At 42.4% G+C, this 19,351-nt stretch overlaps 1 protein-coding gene across 1 annotated transcript; it reads right to left on the minus strand.

The window, feature by feature from the left end:
• Positions 1–78: 78 nt before the first annotated feature.
• On the minus strand, positions 79–17,009 carry bcl3 (BCL3 transcription coactivator). The gene is made up of 9 exons (XM_041942392.1): positions 16,126–17,009; positions 15,309–15,429; positions 8,698–8,806; positions 3,543–3,744; positions 2,479–2,567; positions 2,286–2,363; positions 1,702–1,869; positions 1,099–1,198; positions 79–1,002 (listed from the first exon to the last, which is right to left on the minus strand). The coding sequence occupies exons 1-9, from the start codon at positions 16,646–16,648 to the stop codon at positions 884–886; spliced, it is 1,509 nt and encodes a 502-aa protein (XP_041798326.1). The 5' UTR covers positions 16,649–17,009; the 3' UTR covers positions 79–883.
• Positions 17,010–19,351: the final 2,342 nt, after the last annotated feature.

Raw genomic sequence — 19,351 nt, forward strand, 5'->3', positions numbered from 1 at the left:
ACTGGCCAATCACAACACTGCTTTCAAACACGCAAACACTGCTGCAGGATGAGCTGACAAAATGAACACAAACTTGAATCCATTGGACAAATTTTATATAAAAAATATCTACAACTTTTGAAAATGATAAAACAACACATACACATGCACACAAACAGACCAGAAAAGCACTGTGGATGACGTAGATTATTAAAAAAAGGCATAGGGAAGGCATTTGGCTGTGCAATATTAAGCAGGTCAAGTTAAATTGTCAAGCCTTACAATAAGGAGACTGCATACAATTTTTAAAAGACATAGGGTGTCAAAAAGTTCCAGGTTCAAGTCTGGGTGGGGACATTTGTTTCATGTAATAACCCCCACCTCTCTCTCTCTCTCTCTCCCTTCATTTCCTGTCTTTATCATGCCATCTATCAAAAAGTAGACGCCAAAATACTTAAACACTCAGAGTTCAATGAGTTTAGGTCCAAGTCCATCATTTACTGACACCTCCGGGCAGTTTCAACAGTTCTTTATGATCAGCCTTGATTGCATGCAGTGGTCCATGTGGAGAAATCCAGCTGGACACAACACCTTGTAGGTCACCAGTTTTCTCCCAGTCATTAGAGGAGTGTCCAGCCGGTGCAGCAGCTGGATGAGCAGAGAGGTTGCAGGCGCTCTGTCTGGCCATCAAAACCCAAGGAGGAACACCAACTATGACATATTTTGTCATGGAGTCCAGAAAAAGAAGGTCAGCTTGAAGGGAAGTCTGATTTCACATGCAGTCTCTTACTGGTCTATCATCCCACTGGCTGAACCGTCCCCTGGATGTCCTCTCGGGAACCTAAGTCTCTTGTGGTTGGCTGTGTGGAGGTAGTTGCAAGTTGCACTGGATAATGACTTTGAGCTAGTAAAATGGAAATGCAAGCGCAGATGGAGTCTTTGGGGAGTGGGAGGTGCCACAATGAAGGTTGTGTGGTGTAGTCGAAGGCGAACATCCACGACTTTGGTTGGGAGAATGGGACCCTAGAGGCGAGGTAGAGAGTACAGATAAATACTGTCAAACACCGTGACTGTAGTGACTGTGGGTACTTGTGTGTGAACTTGTGTGCATGTTTTTACCATTTTCCGTTAAGTTGCTCCCATGTGACGAGACAGACACACAGTGTTGGTCTTGAACTCTTATCTGGTTGGAGCCTCTCCCTCGTAACACATCTGCAATCTGCAAAATATTTACAGTCTGTTACAACCTTGTCTGCATGACCTAAAGTCAGTGTCACAGTGATCTACAAAAAAACAACTCTTGAGTCATACACAAGTATAATACTGGTGGAGAAAACACTGCACCATTCAGGTCTGACCTCTAGAGGTCATACAGACATTTACTTTGGATTCATGGCTCCAATTGTTTCTTCCTACTATCTCAGATTTTGCAACTGTTTGCATTTGTTCTGACGTAACTGAAGTAGAAAATGAATGGGATTTTCCATTATAAAATTATTGAGAGAGATATATTTATTTAGACAATCACAAGGAAGTCAGTCACAGTCAGTCTGGTAACCTTTTTTGTTTTCTTGACACCATCTGATTTGTTTTGAGGCAGCAACTTGCCACCATAAAAATGGCTGAAACAAACAATACAGTAGTTTTTTTTTGAAATTGTGGAATTTCAGCAAGGTCTGTTGTATTATGCATGCTTTCTTTCTCTGTCATCCCCTCGCTCACTTTCTTGTTCTTGGCCACCATCACAGGGGTGTCGTTATGGTAGTTCTTGAGGCTGCTGTCAGCTCCGCTCTTCAGCAGCAGCCGAACCGTGTCCACCTGACCTCGGCCACAGGCGCCGTGCAGGGCTGTGTTCCCACTGTATGACTGGATGTTGACATCACAACCACTCTGCAACAGAAAAAACAGAAGAAGCTGACACAGATGTGATTCATAAAGAAAGCCAGAGTAGAGGCAGTTCAGCGTGGAAAGTGAAACAAAAGACAGATCCATCCATCCGAGGGTGAGTTACATCAGATAGGAGAGATGGAGAGGGCTTTAAAAGAAGAGACGAAGGAAGGAAAAGGAGAAGAAGAAGGAGAAGATAATTCTGCCCGTGAACAACACATCTGCTAAGCTCTGATAATAAAGCTAAACTCTGAATATTTTGCTCCAGTTCTTTGAAGGTCTTATCTATGAGCTAGAAAAGAACAGCAAACTCAATATGCAGCTTATAAGCACAGGAAGAGAAAACCAAACTTATCAAATAGAGCTGAGTCACAAGCCTTCCCTCCCCTCCTTCCTCCCTGTCTACACACTCTCATTACCTCAATGAGGAAGTGGACCATGTCTGCATTATTGCTCTCCACTGCGTGCATGAGAGGACTCTGGCCGCTCTTGATGTCCTGGTTAGACAAAAAAAAAGCACCATGGGAAAAGTCAGAGGATGCCGAGACGGTAAATGTAAAATTATGTTGTGAAACTTAGTCAGCGCTGAGTCAGTGCAGCACAGGGACTGACCATAGCATTGATGTCAGCTCCTGCATCCAGCAGCATTCTGGCCAAATGTCTGTGACCACGGAGCACAGCCAGGTGGAGAGGGCTCAAACCTGAGAACAAAGAGAACGAAGCAATTTTACAGTGGGAAAATGCTGACATACACATAAACACATACATTATGCACACACAGAGACCTGTAGGAACCTGTTTGATGTACAGTACACACCGTATGCACCTCAGCGACATAGGCAACACAGTATATGGCACATTTTCCACACAAAGGCAAATGAGCGGTTTTCTATAAGCATTAAAGTTACATTGGAAGTACAGCATATGACATTTTTGTCTCTTTATTAGATCTGACACCTATATACAAACTCCACTACTCCACTACGATCATGCTCATTGTAGACAGAGGAGCCTGTGTGTATTTTGGGGGCTTTCTCCTGCACCCACACTTGTTACTTTAACAGTAAAAAAGGCCTCCTGTGCTGTGACGTGACAGGCATACTTGGAGATTTAATATGTGACACTATACCAGACCACAGAGGAAGGATATGTCCTCTTCTCTGCCCGCCTACACGCACAAGAAAACCTGCCTACCTAAACAAGGGTTCATATTTGTTATATATCCCATCACACTATTATGCACACTCTAGCAAGGTAGTCTATGTGGTTGTTATTATGTTACCATATAGGAGGGATGATCACAGCATATTTATTTTACATTTTTATTGTTTGTATACATATTGTAAAGTAGTCTTATGAAAGTGTCTGCAATAGATGGAAATGTAAACTGGGTCACTGGGGGTCTAGGAGAAAAAAGCAACTGAAAATGGTCTCCAAAACCTTTTTTATTTTACATAACTCAGCAATGCTGAGACATTGTCTATTTATTATGTCCAAATGTATCAAACACTCTTAATTTGATAAGGACTTTACATGTATTAATTAAATTAATCACAGGGAAATCACTGAAGAGGAAATGATTCCAAACAATCACAAGGCTTTGTCATATTAAACAAAGAGCTAATGAGTCATCCAAGATCTTTCTCTGCTGAGAACATCAGTAGACCACAACTCACCCTCATAGTTTCTGATCTCCAGACATTTGGGGGATGAGGAGTGAGACAGCACAACAGACAGACAGTCACGCTGGTCGTATTCGCAGCAGAGGTGAATCGCCGTTTGGCCATTACGGTCCAAGGCAGCAGGGTCGGCCCCCTCTCTCAACAAAGCTTCCACCATGGTTGCCTGCTGGGTTATCACTGCCAGATGAAGGGGGGTCTGAGGAGGAGGATGAGAGCAAAAACTACAGTTTAGACAAACCAGTGTATTCAGGTCCACAACCACATATGGCAACACACTGTCTCTCAAAATAGTCTTCTTTTTTCACACTGCAGCACACACTAGACAGCATTCACAGAGCTTGAGCCCCCTGTGAATGCTGAACAATGCTTGCACTCTCTGCTATACTCAATCCTCAAAAAAACTAGATTTCTTACCCTGTATAGATCCCATTATTTTGAAAGAAGTATCTATCTTAGTGTAATTGTTATGACTAAAAATGCTCATCTAATAGTGGAAATCCCATATCCTGATTTCCACTAAATCTAATAATTTGGTCACTACCCCAAGGCTTGTTGCCTTTGACTATCTCCAAACTGCAAATAAACCAAAGGAATAGTTTAGCATTTTAGGAAATACACTTAATTGCTTTCTGCTGGAGAGCTAAATGAGTGGACTGATACCACTAATGTCTGTTTGGTGAATATGCAGAAAGAGGCAAGAGACAGTTAGTTTAGCTTGGCACAAAGACTGAAAACAGGGGAAACAGCAAGTCTAGCTCTTTCTGAAGATAACAAAATCCATGTACCAGCACCCTCGCTAATTATCACTCATTATCATCATATCAATCATTTATTTACGTGGGTCGTATGTTGGAGCATATCTGGGCTCTGTGCTGGTGCATGGATTTTGTTACCTCTGGACAGAGCCATGTTAGCTGTTCCAATACTGATGCTAAGATAAGCAAACCAGGTATTGGCTGTAGCTGGATATTTATTTTATACCTTTAACTCTCTGCAAGAAAGTGAAAAAGCATTTTTCCCAAAATGTTGAATCACTTAAGTTTCTGAGATATATATAATCACCACATTGGAGGTTGGAAGGAGAATATTATTATTTCCAGCAAACGCTTCCTTTCGTCTCCAAGGTTAAAGGTCAGAGACACAATATGACTGTGGCAGTAGGGACTGGCCTACGCCTAAAATAAATAAACAGGGAACTTTGTCTTGTAAGATTATCATTATTACACATCAGATCATGAGATGTAGAAATAGGTATTACGTGCCTATCCCCACACGTACACAATCACATGCACACACACACAATGCCAAAATTCACAGTCATCAGTAATCACATCAAAGTGGCCGGCTGTCAAAGATGAGACCTTTGCACCATAAGTCACAGAGAAAACACCACCAACAGCTACAACCCTCGCACGACACACACGTGATTAATTCAAAATGAGGAGGAACCTGTTCTGAGAGACAGTCTGTAAGGAAAGCAAAAACAAAAATCACACACAGTTCACCAGGTGCCTGCTTTGCAAGTGTTGAATGAAATCACTTGAGCAATCTAGGATGCTCCTTTGGGTGAGGTCAGCATGTATCATCCTGTTGAAGGCCACGAAGGCACTGACAAACTACCATTTTAATATTTCAGTCATAAAAGGAAGTATTTTAACCTGGACTTTTTAGCTTGTATTCAAGTTGCACAAGAAACAGAGCAATCGGGAACAGATAGTTACTCCAAGTTTCACTTTTGCTGTATTACTACAGTACTTGTGCGTGTGTACACGCACTGGGGGTTCCAGTAAAGACTAGAGAAAAGCAGTGTAGCAGTGGGAGAGCGTCTTTGTGGAATTCCTCCAGTTTGTCAATGCCAGTATTCCTCCATTCAGCTCCCATTTCCCTGAATCCTGTGACTCACACACACACTTGCGCACATAAAACACAAACACACACACACACACACACACACACACACACACATCATAGTCTCCTGTAAAATTTATGTTCTTTGAACTTCCTATGATCAGCGTGCACTGTTGAACAAACATTGTGAAAGACAGCCATGCCACTGTTTTGACCCCATATAACTTTAATGAACCTCTTATGGTTGTATTCTCGTCACTTATTTCCAGAAGTTAAGTAATGACCTTCCACACTTCAACACAAAGCCTTTTAAGGCCTTCGAAATAGACCTCTCAGAGCTGGCAGTGTCTAGCTGTTGCTTCCTGTAAAGGATTTCAGAGTGACTAAAAGAAAAATCCAGCAAAGATAAGAGGAAGGGTGGGAAGGGAGTGGGGGGGGGGCAGGGTGGAGAGACGGAGGAATGAGGAAGAAACGGAAGCGACAGAGGGGAGTCCAGGGGAAAGACAGGATAACAAGGGAAAATCCCTGCTCTTTCCCCTGGGTCTGTCCTTGCACACTTGCATTCCTGCAAAATGAGTGGATCAACATGAAGGAGGTGAAAAGATGAGAGGAGTAGAGAGGAGGTTTGCACTGCAGGAAGAACTGCCCCGGGCTGTAGGCAGTGCCAGGCACAAAGAAAGGTGGAAGGCAACACTAAGAGACAAGGGTTGTTCTTCTGCTGTGAACACTAGAAGATAAAGCCTGTCCTGCTGCACAAATAAACATCACACAGTCTTACGTCAGTGTTGTTGACAGTTTAACAGATAGCATCAGTCACTTCGTCAGTTGGTTAGGAAGGAACCCTAAATTTTCTTAAGATGTATGCAGCAAGAGATATGAAAAAGAGACAGATAGAGAGACTGCGCATGAGAGAGAGAGAGAGCGTGTGTGTGTGTGTGTGTGTGTGAGAGAGAGAGAGAGAGAGAGACACGCGCAGGAAGGGAAAGTCCCTGTAAACTACCCTCAGTGCAAGGTATGTTGAGAAACAGCCCAAAGCGGGGAGGGGGGGGTCATGTGACTTCTCGGAACGAGGATACTAAAGCACACACAAACACACTCAGATGTCTCGCTCTCACCTGCACACACACACACACACACACACACACACACATACACATACACATACACATACACATACACACACAAAAAATAAAATGTCATGCCACCAGCATGCACATAAACAAACTGAAAAAGGTTCATATGAATTGACCTGAATCTGAAAACATTTCAACAGTACAGTGAGCATGACCATTTATATGTCTTTAAAGAAGCCGCTATTGAACTGCTACACACCCTCTGCACACCGTGTTGCAACAGTAACACATGCACTTTGGTGGATGTTTTTAATCTAAAGCACATGACCATTAGTGCATATTTTAGTGTGGGTGGCCCCCAGGGATTGAGTCCCCAAACACTGCGAGTGTCAGTGCCACGTACTACACCATAAACTGCAGCAAGAGCAAAAAGTAGACTACTATAGTGTGTGTTTGTGCAGCCGCACTGGTAGCATGGCCAGTGTGGGAGTATCAAACAGCTGTCTCTGCCATCATAGTAGTTCAGGCAGTGGAAGACAAATGAAGCAGTGACACTTGCACTATTGTTCAGCTACGGTACTGATAGTAACACTCTGTCAAAAAGTTCCATATGTAAAACCACACAATCTCAGGACTTGTCATCAATATTGGAAAAGCTGTATTTTATTTTTCTTGGTCTCTGGGAAGTTAGCCAGTGCCAGAAAATGTGTTCAGGTCTGTCTGGTAGACTTTATGTTTCGAAAAATGAAAAGTTCCCTGGCCTCATTTTGCTAAGTATTCTGATAAATCTTCTTCATGCCCATTATTCAGCTAAAACCACACAATCTGGTAGGCAAATGACTGTGACGGGACCTGTGCCTGAAAATCTCCCTTTTCGGTTATAACTGCATATGGCATAATACATGCGAGTGTGTGAAAAGAGAGGTTGTGTATGTGTGTTGCGTGTATGCATTCTCAGACACAGGATATCACAAAACCTATGCTGTCAGGCCTCAGCAATGAGGAAAGACAACAACCGATGATAGCACTAGCGTTATTTCTGGTAAGCAAGCCCGTGGTGTCCTGTGTGGTCTGAAACCCCAGCCTTGAGAACTAAAGCTGTGCACGGCTCAGGTACTTTCTCTGTTGAAGGATGAAAGAGAGAAAGCTGGCAGAATGCAGAGCAGGCAGTGGAGACGACAGAGGGAAAGAGAATGTGGAAGTGCTGATTTAGGCCAGTGGTTGGGACAGCCCTGGATTGGGAAACACTCAAAGACAATTCCTTGTACTCATTCCAGTAAAGTGCCACCGCAGTTCATGCCTTACTTTGAGGTTACTATGTTGGGAGCTAAAGGGCACAGTCACTTTCTCACACGAAAGACTAGTCACCTCAGTGAAAATCCATTGGGTCAATTTGACCAATAATATTGTAAATAATTGTAAAAAGGTGGCCTGGACAAGGAGCTCCAGTCAGTCTTTATATGCTAGAAAAAAGCAAATGATAAGATGGAATATGAGTTAAAAGTGACATATATGATCTTCCAACTTGTTCATGTGATTTTAGACCGGAGACATGATTGCAGGGTTCATGAGACTTCGTGGGGAGTCACACTTTGCGCAGCTTAATCATCTTGGCTCTGTCCTCTGAATTTCACAACACGGTAAATCCAGCATGCAAGCTCTGAAAAATCCCTCCTACTACCAGTAAACTATGTACAACATATAACAAACACATTGCTGGAAAACACACAGTCCCTTCCAGCATGTGGATGGCTTTGGCTTGTGGCAAGTACAGGTGGAGAAACCAGGAAGGGTGAATTCCACTGCATAACCATCAGACGTTGTGACTGTAAGACTATGTGATAACACAGTGCAAGGCGAGGAGGAAACCAAGGCACTTCCTCTTTCATTCTTTTCCATGTAACTGTTATCAGAAGGGTGAGGCAGGGGAATGTGTTTTACAGCTGCGGTTGACGGAGCAGAAGTCCCCCATCGCACTTCTATTCTACGTCTATCTTTCATCATGTTACACTGACTAATGCTGAGACATCTTTCATTTGTGTTAGAAACTGAACTGAAACATCAAAATAGTCTTTCTGTAGATTGGATGGGTGCCACATTTGAAAAAGGCAGACAAATCTTTGCCTCAAACTGTTTCCTCGAATTCTGCATTTGTATCGGAGCTGTGTGTGCATGCACTAGTGAGTTTAATGGACAGGGAGATGACAGGCGTGTATTTAAAGTTTTACCTGACGGAGGTTGTTGTAGATGTCAAGGCTTCGGCGGGCCCACAGCAAGAGTTGGATCAGTTTGTAGACTACAGCCAACTTCCCCTGCACCACAGCTATATGGAGAGCTCTGTAATAAAAAAAAAAAAACAATGTCACGCTAAGAGCTGAAAGAGAAATGTTGCAGAAGGCAACTCCATTTCAAAGGCTATTAAACTGGGTCACAGGTTTTCCTTACATTGACCCACTGACACACATCTTGGAAATAACTTCTTGGCTTTAAGAATAGAAAATGACTGATCTGATAACTAATCAGAGTTTACACTTAATTTGTGCATGATACTGACAGAGATATTATTCTGTATATACATGTGTAAAATTTCTTTGAAGTGCATTAAGCTCCACAGTGGCATGGTACTTCATTTTTCGTGTGTTGATGTGATTACAAGGATGTGCTGGATGACAGTTGGGAGTTTTTTTTTTTTAAATGTACGTCTGTGAACTGTTAAACCCAGTGCACTACTGATCATTGTCCCACACGGAAGCAATTAGGTCAGTCAAAAGGTCAATGCTTATTTGCTCTGAAAAAAAAAAGTGTGAAAATGACAGGTAGTGGCTTTACAGGGGTCATGTCCTGGACTATTTCTGTGCCAGGAGCAGGGACTTCCTGAAGTCTTAGCTGGTTGCCTGGCAACCTCATAATTTTTTTTTTAGATTTTACAAAAACGCAGTTTTCATTGAGATTAAATATATCAAATATAACATGTTCATTCACGAGTTTTTGATGTGCTGGTAGGAGGATTTTGTTACCTTCAGAGAGCCAGGCTAGCTTTGCCCCCTGTTTCTGGCTATTCTATACAAAGCAGCTGTCAAACTACTGCTACTGCAAATAAATATCGTCTGTATCATCGATTTGGGAGGAAAAATCACACATTTTCTTCATGACCTTTAAACTTAACCTGTGAAGGACTTCAATTTTTTGTGATCAAAACCAGCAAATTCTACTTGATCTAAATGATCCCACTGACAGTTGTACTGAGGAGCTCCACAGATGTACAGGCATGACTCACACTCCCCTTATCGCACCCTTATCAAGAGTAAAGGGGAAACCACTATCTGCGGTCTCTACGTGAAGCGAAAGAACAAACACAGGCCAAAGTTTAGGACAGGGAAAGGCAGAACATTTAGCGGGGGGGGCATGCTACAGAAAACTGTACAGCAGTTTTCACATTTTTCTTTTTCATTCTGTCAGAAGAAGCAACTTCCAGTAAGAGCCAGACTGGTTTCATGTCACTTCCTGTTATCAGTGACAATAGCAGCATTCTTTATCTCGCTCTGTGAGCTGTGAAAATCCAGCCATTAAACTGTATGGTTTCTGACAGGGGCTTTCTGTAGGTTCACTCAATCAGCTTCATCCAATGGATAAGTCATGTACAGACATACAGTACAATTAAGCAACAGGAAACGAGACGCTTCTTGAGAACTTAAAAGTACACTTGCACAGAATTTGAGGTCAGAAAATAAGTTCTTACAATGAGAAAAGCACTTGCAACGCTTCCTCTCAACGGCATGTTCTACTGGCATGGTGTCATTAATACCAGTAATTTTCTGCCCTAAAATATTGATTAAAGACCCCAACTACACTTCCCTGCACATCTGAAACTGGTGTGTGGTTCAAGGACAGGCTCTTCATGTATGCATGCATTTATACGCATCTATCTATCTATCTATCTATCTATCTATCTATCTATCTACCTACCTACCTACCTTATCACAGTGCCACATTATTTAACTCATCTCTCCCAACATAAAAACCTAACTGCTCACATAGTCTCTATATTCACAGTGGAAACATTCAAATACTTTGACAACTTCATGAAGGCAAGTATGAACAGATTAACTGTGGTCTGTTAAACTGGAAGATAAGCATGTGCCAACCTTCACTTGGTGGTTAGAGGAAAAAAAAACATGCTCTACTATGTCTGTGTATATAATTAAAAAAGTGCCCCAAAAAAGAAGTGCAAATCATATGCATGCATTATTCTTGCACATGCATGAGCAAGCATAGACATCCACTCCACAGTGCGAGTTAAAAAACACAAATTGATGTGCAAGCACAGGTTGGAACTGCAACTGCAATAAACAATCATATGATTTGCTCCTGACACCAGAGCAAACAGCAGAAAAAGCAGAACTATATATTAGAACAGGAGTGAGTGTGGTTGTTCTTTCCTCAGCTGGTCCCTGTTCCTGTAACTGAGCTCAGCACAGTGAACAAATCTGTATCAACAAAGATATATTTATCATATTTACTGTACATAATGCCAGCCTTTAAAAAGCCCTGCCGTGTCTCAACAATAAATCCTACTGTGAGTGGAGTGACCAATCATGCTACAGTGTATTATCCAGCATCAGATATGATTACAAGCTGTTCAGGTATGACTTGTAAACTATTTTGTCATTGTGAGCCCTGGGGAAAGTGTTTGATGCTAATATGCTCTGATAAACAGGAATTCAAAGGCCCGTTGTACTGCAGTTACTACTGAACAGAGCTCATCTCTTTATGCATGGAGCTTAACTATCTGCCTTTATATACCGTGCATAAAATGACTCTGTTATGTTCTTTTTTTGTCTCTGCATCCATCTGTCTCTTTTTCTCTTAAGATGAAACTGTACTGTTTCTAGTTCCTGGAAGTGGGCAGACCACAGCTCCAGTTAACCCCAAACACAGCAGCACTGACGCAGACAGGAGTCCCGAGCTTGCAGCACTAACACAGACAGTCCCAGCTTAAGCATGAGAGTGTTTTAGAGAGCAAAGAAGAGAGGCAGCATCGTGCGGTATCCTTTTTGGTATGAAAGGTGAGGGCGCAGACTGAAGCGTAACATATCCTGTGGTCTGTGGACCAGCTGAGGTGCAATGAGGTTATGTGTCAGTGTGTGAATAGTAAACAAAAGAGAAACAGACATGCACTATAGTCCGGCTAACAAGAAATGACGGCCTGCACCACATGTTATGTCTGCTGTGCTCACCATGAAGGGTGACGGGATAAAGGTATTCATGGGAAAACGTGTCTGAGCAAACCTGGATGAGCAAGCAGTTTGTAGTTTTGTGGGATCTGTCCTTTTTCCAGTGCATTTCTACATTCATCATTAGGATAACATCTACAATTGCCAAAAGCCACAGTGTGTTTTGCAGTAATGCACTCAGTTAGACAGTTATTGAGTGAGCTGTGTTTGGATGATACAGGATATTTAATCTATGTACATATCAGGTCGTCACGGTGCACAAAAAACTTGGGCTTGCAAATGTACTTGAAGACGCAGCACACACAATCTCATAGTTAGCACGGACGCGTGTTCACTCTCTCATTAGACAGTCAAGTGGTGTTGGATGGTAGTACACAGGTCATATCACAAAAAATAGATGGATTTTCATTGATTTTGGCACCTAGAGGATGAAACCTAGTGATTTTAGTTATCACCTGACTTTCCCTCTAGCGCCACCATGAGGCCAACATTTGTGGTTTTGAGTGAAACATCTCCACAACAATCCAATGGATTTCAACTTGAATTTGAATACACAGCCCTGACTTTTCATCGCGCCAAACATTTTCAGTTGTCAAATATCTTGGTTTTATGACCACATATACAAAAACATTTCCATCGACCTCAACTCCAATTTATGTTTAGTGCTGATTCATTTGCAAATGTTAGCATGCTGACGCACTAAACAAAGAAGAACATGGTAAACATTACCTGCTAAGCATCAGCGCTGTAGCTGTGAGCATGGTGCCATGCTAATGTTAGCATTTAGTTCAAAGCACCACAGTGCCCGTGTATAGCATCACAGAACTTGCCTGGGTCCAGACCTTTGGATCCGCCAAGGAGGACTGCGAGATGGCCAATCAAAGCCAGGGACGGGATTTCCGACATCATTTTTACTTTGCTCTGCTTCAGTCTTAAATCCCTGGCAAACCTGTACTTTAGCATGGCTACACATCAGTGTCAACTTAAAACGACGTTAGATTCAAGCAGATGCGTTGGTCTCTAGTGACTGACAAGGGGAAACCAAACATCTCTGCCCCAAGGTAATTGGTCACAGTGTAACGAGTTGACTATAGTCTTGTTTTTGTGTTTGTTTTTCTTTTCAGAAACAAAAAGCTGAATGTTAGCATCCTGTTCACTGCATGTGCAGTGATGGCTATAGGGCGATAGTAGTTTGAAATGATCTAAGTCAGGAAGTAGGATAATGAGTCAGTAAAGATGTCTGTAAAGCGTGTGTATTGCCAAGCATATCAGAACTGTTGGAGCGCTAAGAAAAATGGCACATCGGCACATTACACGTATGAATGTCAGCGTGGATGACAAGTCACACAAAACACAGAAATGGTGAGAGAGAGAGAGAGAGAGATGATAGATGATAGAAAGAAAGCCGTAAAGGAAGGAGGAAGCGAGGAGCGGATGTTTGGGTTTTTTGAGCCCATTCATTTAAAAACACAGAGAAGAAAAGAGAGAGACAGAGACACCTGAGAAAAACCACAACCGTGTTTAAAAACTGAGCACTCACTGGTTTTCCCGAAAATAAGGGGCTCATTGACGTAAGAGCAGGCGCATGCTCGGCATCAATCACTTTATGCATATACGCATGTACGCACACACACACACACACTCATGTGCGCAGACTGTGTGAAAAAGAAAGGGGGGCTGAGAATGTTTCTTTCTACAGAATTCACACACTTTCAAACAACCACTAAGCAACAAGTAGGTATGCACCAGCCGGCCTGAGGCTCAGCCTCATTACAGAGGGACTAGACTTTGTGAAATGGCTCTGCACTGTAGACTAGTTGCATTAAGTCACAGCTTAAAGGATAACGTTCATATCAGTTTTTCAATTTGGGTTTGTCTGCCCTGCAAATTTGAATAACATACTTGTAAGAAGTGTAAGCAATTTGTCATGATGCTACAGTACATGCAGAGGAGAAACAAAATCAGGCTATGGGGCACGAGTGTTAAAGGAGCAACACTATCAAAAAATAGACAGACTTATACCATTGCAAGTCTAGACATTTCTGAGAGCCAACATATACTGCATTCTTCTTATTTTCTATCTTCTTTATCTTCTTCCCTATTTCCTCACCAGTATCTGTTAATAGCAGTCACGGCGATTATGAGTTTCTTAAGCAGATACGGGACAATAAGCAGCTGTGTCACGGGACTTATGGCTCGGCTAAATGTTGGTCATCACGAGTTTGTGCATGCAAATGATAGTGATGCTTTTTGAAACCACAACATCAAAGTGCCATGCGATTCTTGGACATGCCATATTTTCAGTCACATGACTGCGTGTGTTCTCGAATCACTTTGACATTTCAGTTAGTGCGTAGGTGGGCATCAAAGTAACCATGCGTTAAAGTTTAATATTTGCATTCATGTCTTTAAAACACCTCCAGTGCCACCCCACCCCCCCACCCCCCCCCAACCACACCAAAACTCACGCCTTGAGAGGCGATTCCACTTGAAATTATTGTTTGTTTGACACACACTAACACATACCTGCACATGCAATTCTGTCTATTTAACCAAGCAGCTCAGACTACAGTTCTACAGTTTCCAGGTTAGTTTGTTAGATCAAAGTCTCAACTGTAACTTAGTGAATCATTTCTGAGCCACACTAATCCAGTTTCCCTTATAAGAAGTGAAACAATGGTAAAGAATTTGGTTGGATATGAGCGGGGCGCTGACTGTACCTGTTCAATATGCAGACCCAGGTGAGTCACAGAGAAAAACTGAGACGATACTGGCTCACAAACCACATCCAAGTTTTGCAAAGCCAAACGCTTTGTTTATGAGGTCAGCACATCGCTTGGTGAGACTAGTATTGTTTGGGTCCAGCACAGTGATTCACTTGCATTCAACTGTCCTTTATGTGACCACTTTAGTTTCACTTTTATAGAGCGATTTTTTGAAATCGCTCTATATGACCTGCTAGTCACTCCCACACACCATTTTTATGGTAGTTAAAACATCTAATCAATTACTTCTTGTCACCACAGAAGGCATCAAAGTACAGAAAGTTATGTATTTCAATGTCAAGTGAAAGTACACAACGTGAATCCATTTTAGACCTTGAAATTGTCTTTTCTGTGAAGCATTTAACTTTGAACTGAGTGTAATGTTCATAGCAAGTTTGCAACTGACAAGTCACCACTCGCATGAAGTTAGGAATGTTTCGCATATTAAACCTAAACGACTAATCTAGTGCTCATTATGTGCAGTGGATCATTAGTTCAAACACTTGGCCTCTACAGGCGAAGACGTGATCTGGCTCTGTTCAGTCTAAAGAAAATGATGAGGATTTCAATCTGCTGGAAGTCTCATGAATATTTATGACTGTGGTAAGATTTCTGATGTGTGAATTGTGCAAAGTTTCAACTGTCAACGCAGACTGAAAAGCGATTATTATGATAATGCATGAGGTGGATGAATCATAGTAATCTTTTAAGTTTACTGTATGCGCCAGTGGCTTGGATATGTGATGGATGGATGGGTGTGCTGTATGCATGAATAAATTACACACTGAGAAAGTGACATCCAAACTTCCGACCTAAGCCACTTTAAAAACATCAACATACGTGTCCCCATCTTCATCTTGACGTGTGGCCAGAGCGATACCAGTCAGCAGGTTTTCGGTTTCGTGGTCCAGAGGGTGGGTCGGCTCTGGGACAGGGGGCAAACAGTACACTGGGTAGTGACCTAGAAGTGGGCGGAAATGACACGCAAAGAGAGGCAGAGACAGTAAGAGTGAGAATGACGAAGGCAGAGAGGAAAAAGAGAATACGATGGAGACACATGAAAAATTAAAAGGCTGGTCTGGCAAACAAGTCACTTTTTATAATAAGGAAGTGTGCAACTGTGTATGTGTACAGGCGTCATATTCAGTTATGAGTTGACTGAGCTACTTTTCTCAGGGCAGGAGACTGACTGAAGGCGAATGGCTGCAGAATTGCTGAGTGGACAATTTCTCATTGATTCAGCAGTTGCTGCAGCATCAACTGCGACTCCACTGTCATTTCCTCCACCTGTGACACACTAGTGACCATACTGAACAAGGGGGGTGGTGTGCAATACTGCTACTGTTGTAGAACTAAAAATAGCATTAGCATTGTTCATGTAATATCAAAAAATCATTTTGAGAGCCCCTGCTGGCTTGTCGTTGAAACCTAAGTTGTGACTCTAACTTAGTCTTACCATACAGTGCATGTCACACACCCAGCCGGATTATATTGGCCATACAAAAGTTCCATATAAAGATCAAATGAAATTCTTCAAATGAGAACTCTCTAGAAATCACACAAAAGTCAAAATAAAGCGTAAGGAAAGTACTGTCATGTTGATTCGTGTTACATTGTGAACAGCGGTTAAAAACAACCTGAAACCATTAATGCTTACCGTAATCAAACGGGTGCAAAAAGCGTATGGGGTATCCGTGTGGACTCTGTCCTGTCTCTTCATCCCGCCTGGGAGTCACTGGTGCTGCGCCGACCCTGCTTTCATCTGCGGCTCGACCGGCAAAACTTTCCCGAAATGTGGAGTCCGCGTCTGCCGCAGGAGAGGATCGATCTGCACCGGGTTCTGGAGCCGGTGACTGCCTTTCCGTCTCAGGCTCTACATGAATCGGGCGTTTTCTAAAAGGAAGCCTGAGGGAAGATTTGTCCGCTGGCCGTTTGCGAGCAGCGCCGGTTTCTGTGCCCGGTGCGCCTCTGACGGCGGGGCATCGTACTTCCAAACTGCCCGTTCCTGTGCACGCAGGGTGTGCAGGTGAGCCGCCTGTCACCCGGGAGTCCCTGGTGCGACCTTTGCAGTCCGGAGTCCTCGACCCGGCGCTCCCACGGTCTCGGTTAGTGGTGCGTAGATCCAGCGGCGCCGTTGCGACCGACTGGTGGTCACCGTTCATAGTCATAATCCTCGGCATCAACTGGGGGCGAGGCGCTCAGGATCTGAAGAAGTTTCAGGTGTGTGCGCGTGAAGACAACGTCTCGACGCTCAGTGACAGCTTGGTGGGAATCAGTCCAACCAAAGTGACCAATAGTGCGCAATTCCCAACCCCATGAAATCGAATGGGCAGCGATCAAATCATCACTCTGTTTCCTTTTGTGTCACTGGTGTATTTTAGATAAGCGATTAATTCATGGGCTCGGAATGCAAATTAATTTTCGAAGAGGAGCCAGTAGAACTTTTGTGGAGATGAGTATCCTTGCGCACCTACCAACTGCAGGTACAGTGGAGCTACGCCAGCCCTCATCTGCTTTTAATGACTTGCTGCCTTCCATTTAAACCGAAACTAAGCGGTTGACTTCAGCGCAAATTACACTGAGTGAGGGAAGGACAGAGACAACGCTGCGTTGAATTATTGTTATTTTGATCACATGTTTCCGTGTCTCAGGTCAGCAGTCACGATGTTGATTTTCACACCGAAAATGTTACACGATGTCCCACTTTTGCTGATCTCATTACAGTTGAGAACAAACAGTACTGTCACAGTTATGATGTATCACAGTCGATTTGTAAGTGACAGCTTTCTGGTACTAGTATGCTGGACTCATAAAGTCACAAATGCAAGTTTGTGAACAACACTGCAAATAAACGAGATATCAAAGCTCAAGTAAGCCTAATGCTTAATTCTTGATTGATTGGCGCTCACGCCCAGATTTTGCAAGTTGCAGCCCATCAGATGCACAGTGTCAGTGTCATCGATGTATTAGTTCACCTGTCGCCTCACCCAGGGCGTTCCATGTGTCACCAGGCTGGAGACTCAGAGGTGAACTTGCAATCCATAAAAGAGGAATCAGGAGAATAAGGGAAGAACTGAGAGAGAAGTTGCCCTGTACAATCTGACTCAGTGATCAGTTGATGACATGTCACTGCTGTGACAGTGGCTATGTTACCTGATCGCAGACAGCAAATATAAACCACAAATGCGCATACACAGGCATGCATTATGCACAAACACACGCAAATCACACCTCAACTCCTTGTCTTTAATCTTATCCTACTCCACCCAGGCTATGGTTACCAGGGTCAATTTGGGACTTTCCTCTTTCCACTGAAGTGTAGAGCTGGCAACGGAAAGTCAAGCTTGGTGTCTAAAGTCCCTAAAAGACCCTGACACTACACAAACATGCAGCTGGCAAGGCACTCAACCATTATGGTCTCCTCTGACTTTGGGTGTCAATGTTTGTGAAAGCCAGTCTCAACCTGAACACATGTTTGACAGCGCCTTATGAATGGACCACAAACTGAAGTTCAATGATCTTTAAGAGCATATGCACATATGTAAACAGTAAAATTCCCATAATCCTTTACAACTTAGGGGTTCGGTATCCTGAGACAATGCTGCATTATAAATGTAGAGTTGTCACCAGTGACACAGATCATGAGGTAAACATATAGATTCAAAGCAATGAAATGAGGCCCCCTTGTGTCGAAAGAGCAAAGGTGCAACTAGACTCTCACAACGATCAAGGGAAGTTCTAAACATTTCGAAGTTCATCGACAAAGAATTAACCTTCATTTAGATAATGCACAACAAACTGCTCTCTTTGGCAGTTGAGCAAGTGGCTTTGACGTGAGTCTTTTGCAGCAAGCTGCAGCATGCACAACTAGAGAAATGACTTTTGTTGAGTCATAAGTCAAAAGTAAGAGTCATTTAAAGTATTCAGTAGCATATGCATACTCTTCAGTTAATGTAAATTAAGCCGAAAAAAAAAGTCAGATTTCAGTGACAACACAAACCTGGGAAAGCAGTGTCTGAGTTAGTGGCTCCCCCTTGTGGATGCTGATGCAGAGGTTGTCTGTTCTCATTCTAAAGGTGCTGATCGAGTGCCATGTAATCTTTAGGGCCTCAAAAAGATAAAAGCAATACTAAGAGGAAATGTATTATTTTTCTTCAAGTACTTAGAAATAAACAATTTATCTATTGCAATATCAGAAACAGCTACAGCATAAATAACACAACATAAACAACATAGAATGTGGAACTTTAGATTGAATATATTACTCTATATGCAGTATGTTTTTAGTCACTAAATCTATATACTCCAGTTATTTTCAATACGTAATAAATCAAAGTTTTAGATGTTAGAAAGTTAAAATAGCCGCACCTTTACCAGCTTCAACACCAAACTGAAGGAGGCCTACGCATAATATACAATTATAATCCAGAAATATAATATGCAATATTCTGAAATGGGCCATTCTAAATAATGAGTACTCTCACTTTTGGTACTTTAAGTATTTTATATTATAGTATAGCAGTATAGTATATATGCTGTATATTTTAATGGCAATACTTCTGTACTGCAGTAAAAAATTGTATGACTTTTGTAACAGTTGAGTATTTTTACACCGTGGTGATGCTATTTTTAAGTAGGCTACTTCTTCCACTTCTGCTAGCTGCTAATAGAAACCACGCATATTTGTTCATCGAGTGAACTGATGAAACAAAAACAAGATTTATAACAAGAGTACAGCCATGCTAGCAGCTCTGTGAGGCTGTACAGGCACAGTGGAGCTTTGAGCTAAAGTTAGCACTAGCATGCTAACATGCTTGTCATTGTGACATGCTTGTCATTGTTAGTATGCAACCAATGGCAATGGTACCGCACTGATGTTTAGC

The sequence above is a fragment of the Chelmon rostratus genome, chromosome 8 (genome assembly GCF_017976325.1).
Source record: "Chelmon rostratus isolate fCheRos1 chromosome 8, fCheRos1.pri, whole genome shotgun sequence".
Classification (NCBI taxonomy): domain Eukaryota; kingdom Metazoa; phylum Chordata; class Actinopteri; order Chaetodontiformes; family Chaetodontidae; genus Chelmon; species Chelmon rostratus.

What these genes read in the sequence shown, in the direction of transcription:
- bcl3 (XM_041942392.1), bottom strand. Translation starts at nt 16,648, where the DNA reads ATGCCGAGGATTATGACTATGAACGGTGACCACCAGTCGGTCGCAACG. An exon ending in CAAGATGAAGATGGGGACAC is followed by an intron (nt 8,807 to 15,308) that starts GTATGTTGATGT and finishes TTTTTATTACAG; the next exon opens with AGCTCTCCATATAGCTGTGG. An exon ending in TCTACAACAACCTCCGTCAG is followed by an intron (nt 3,745 to 8,697) that starts GTAAAACTTTAA and finishes CCTCCTCCTCAG; the next exon opens with ACCCCCCTTCATCTGGCAGT.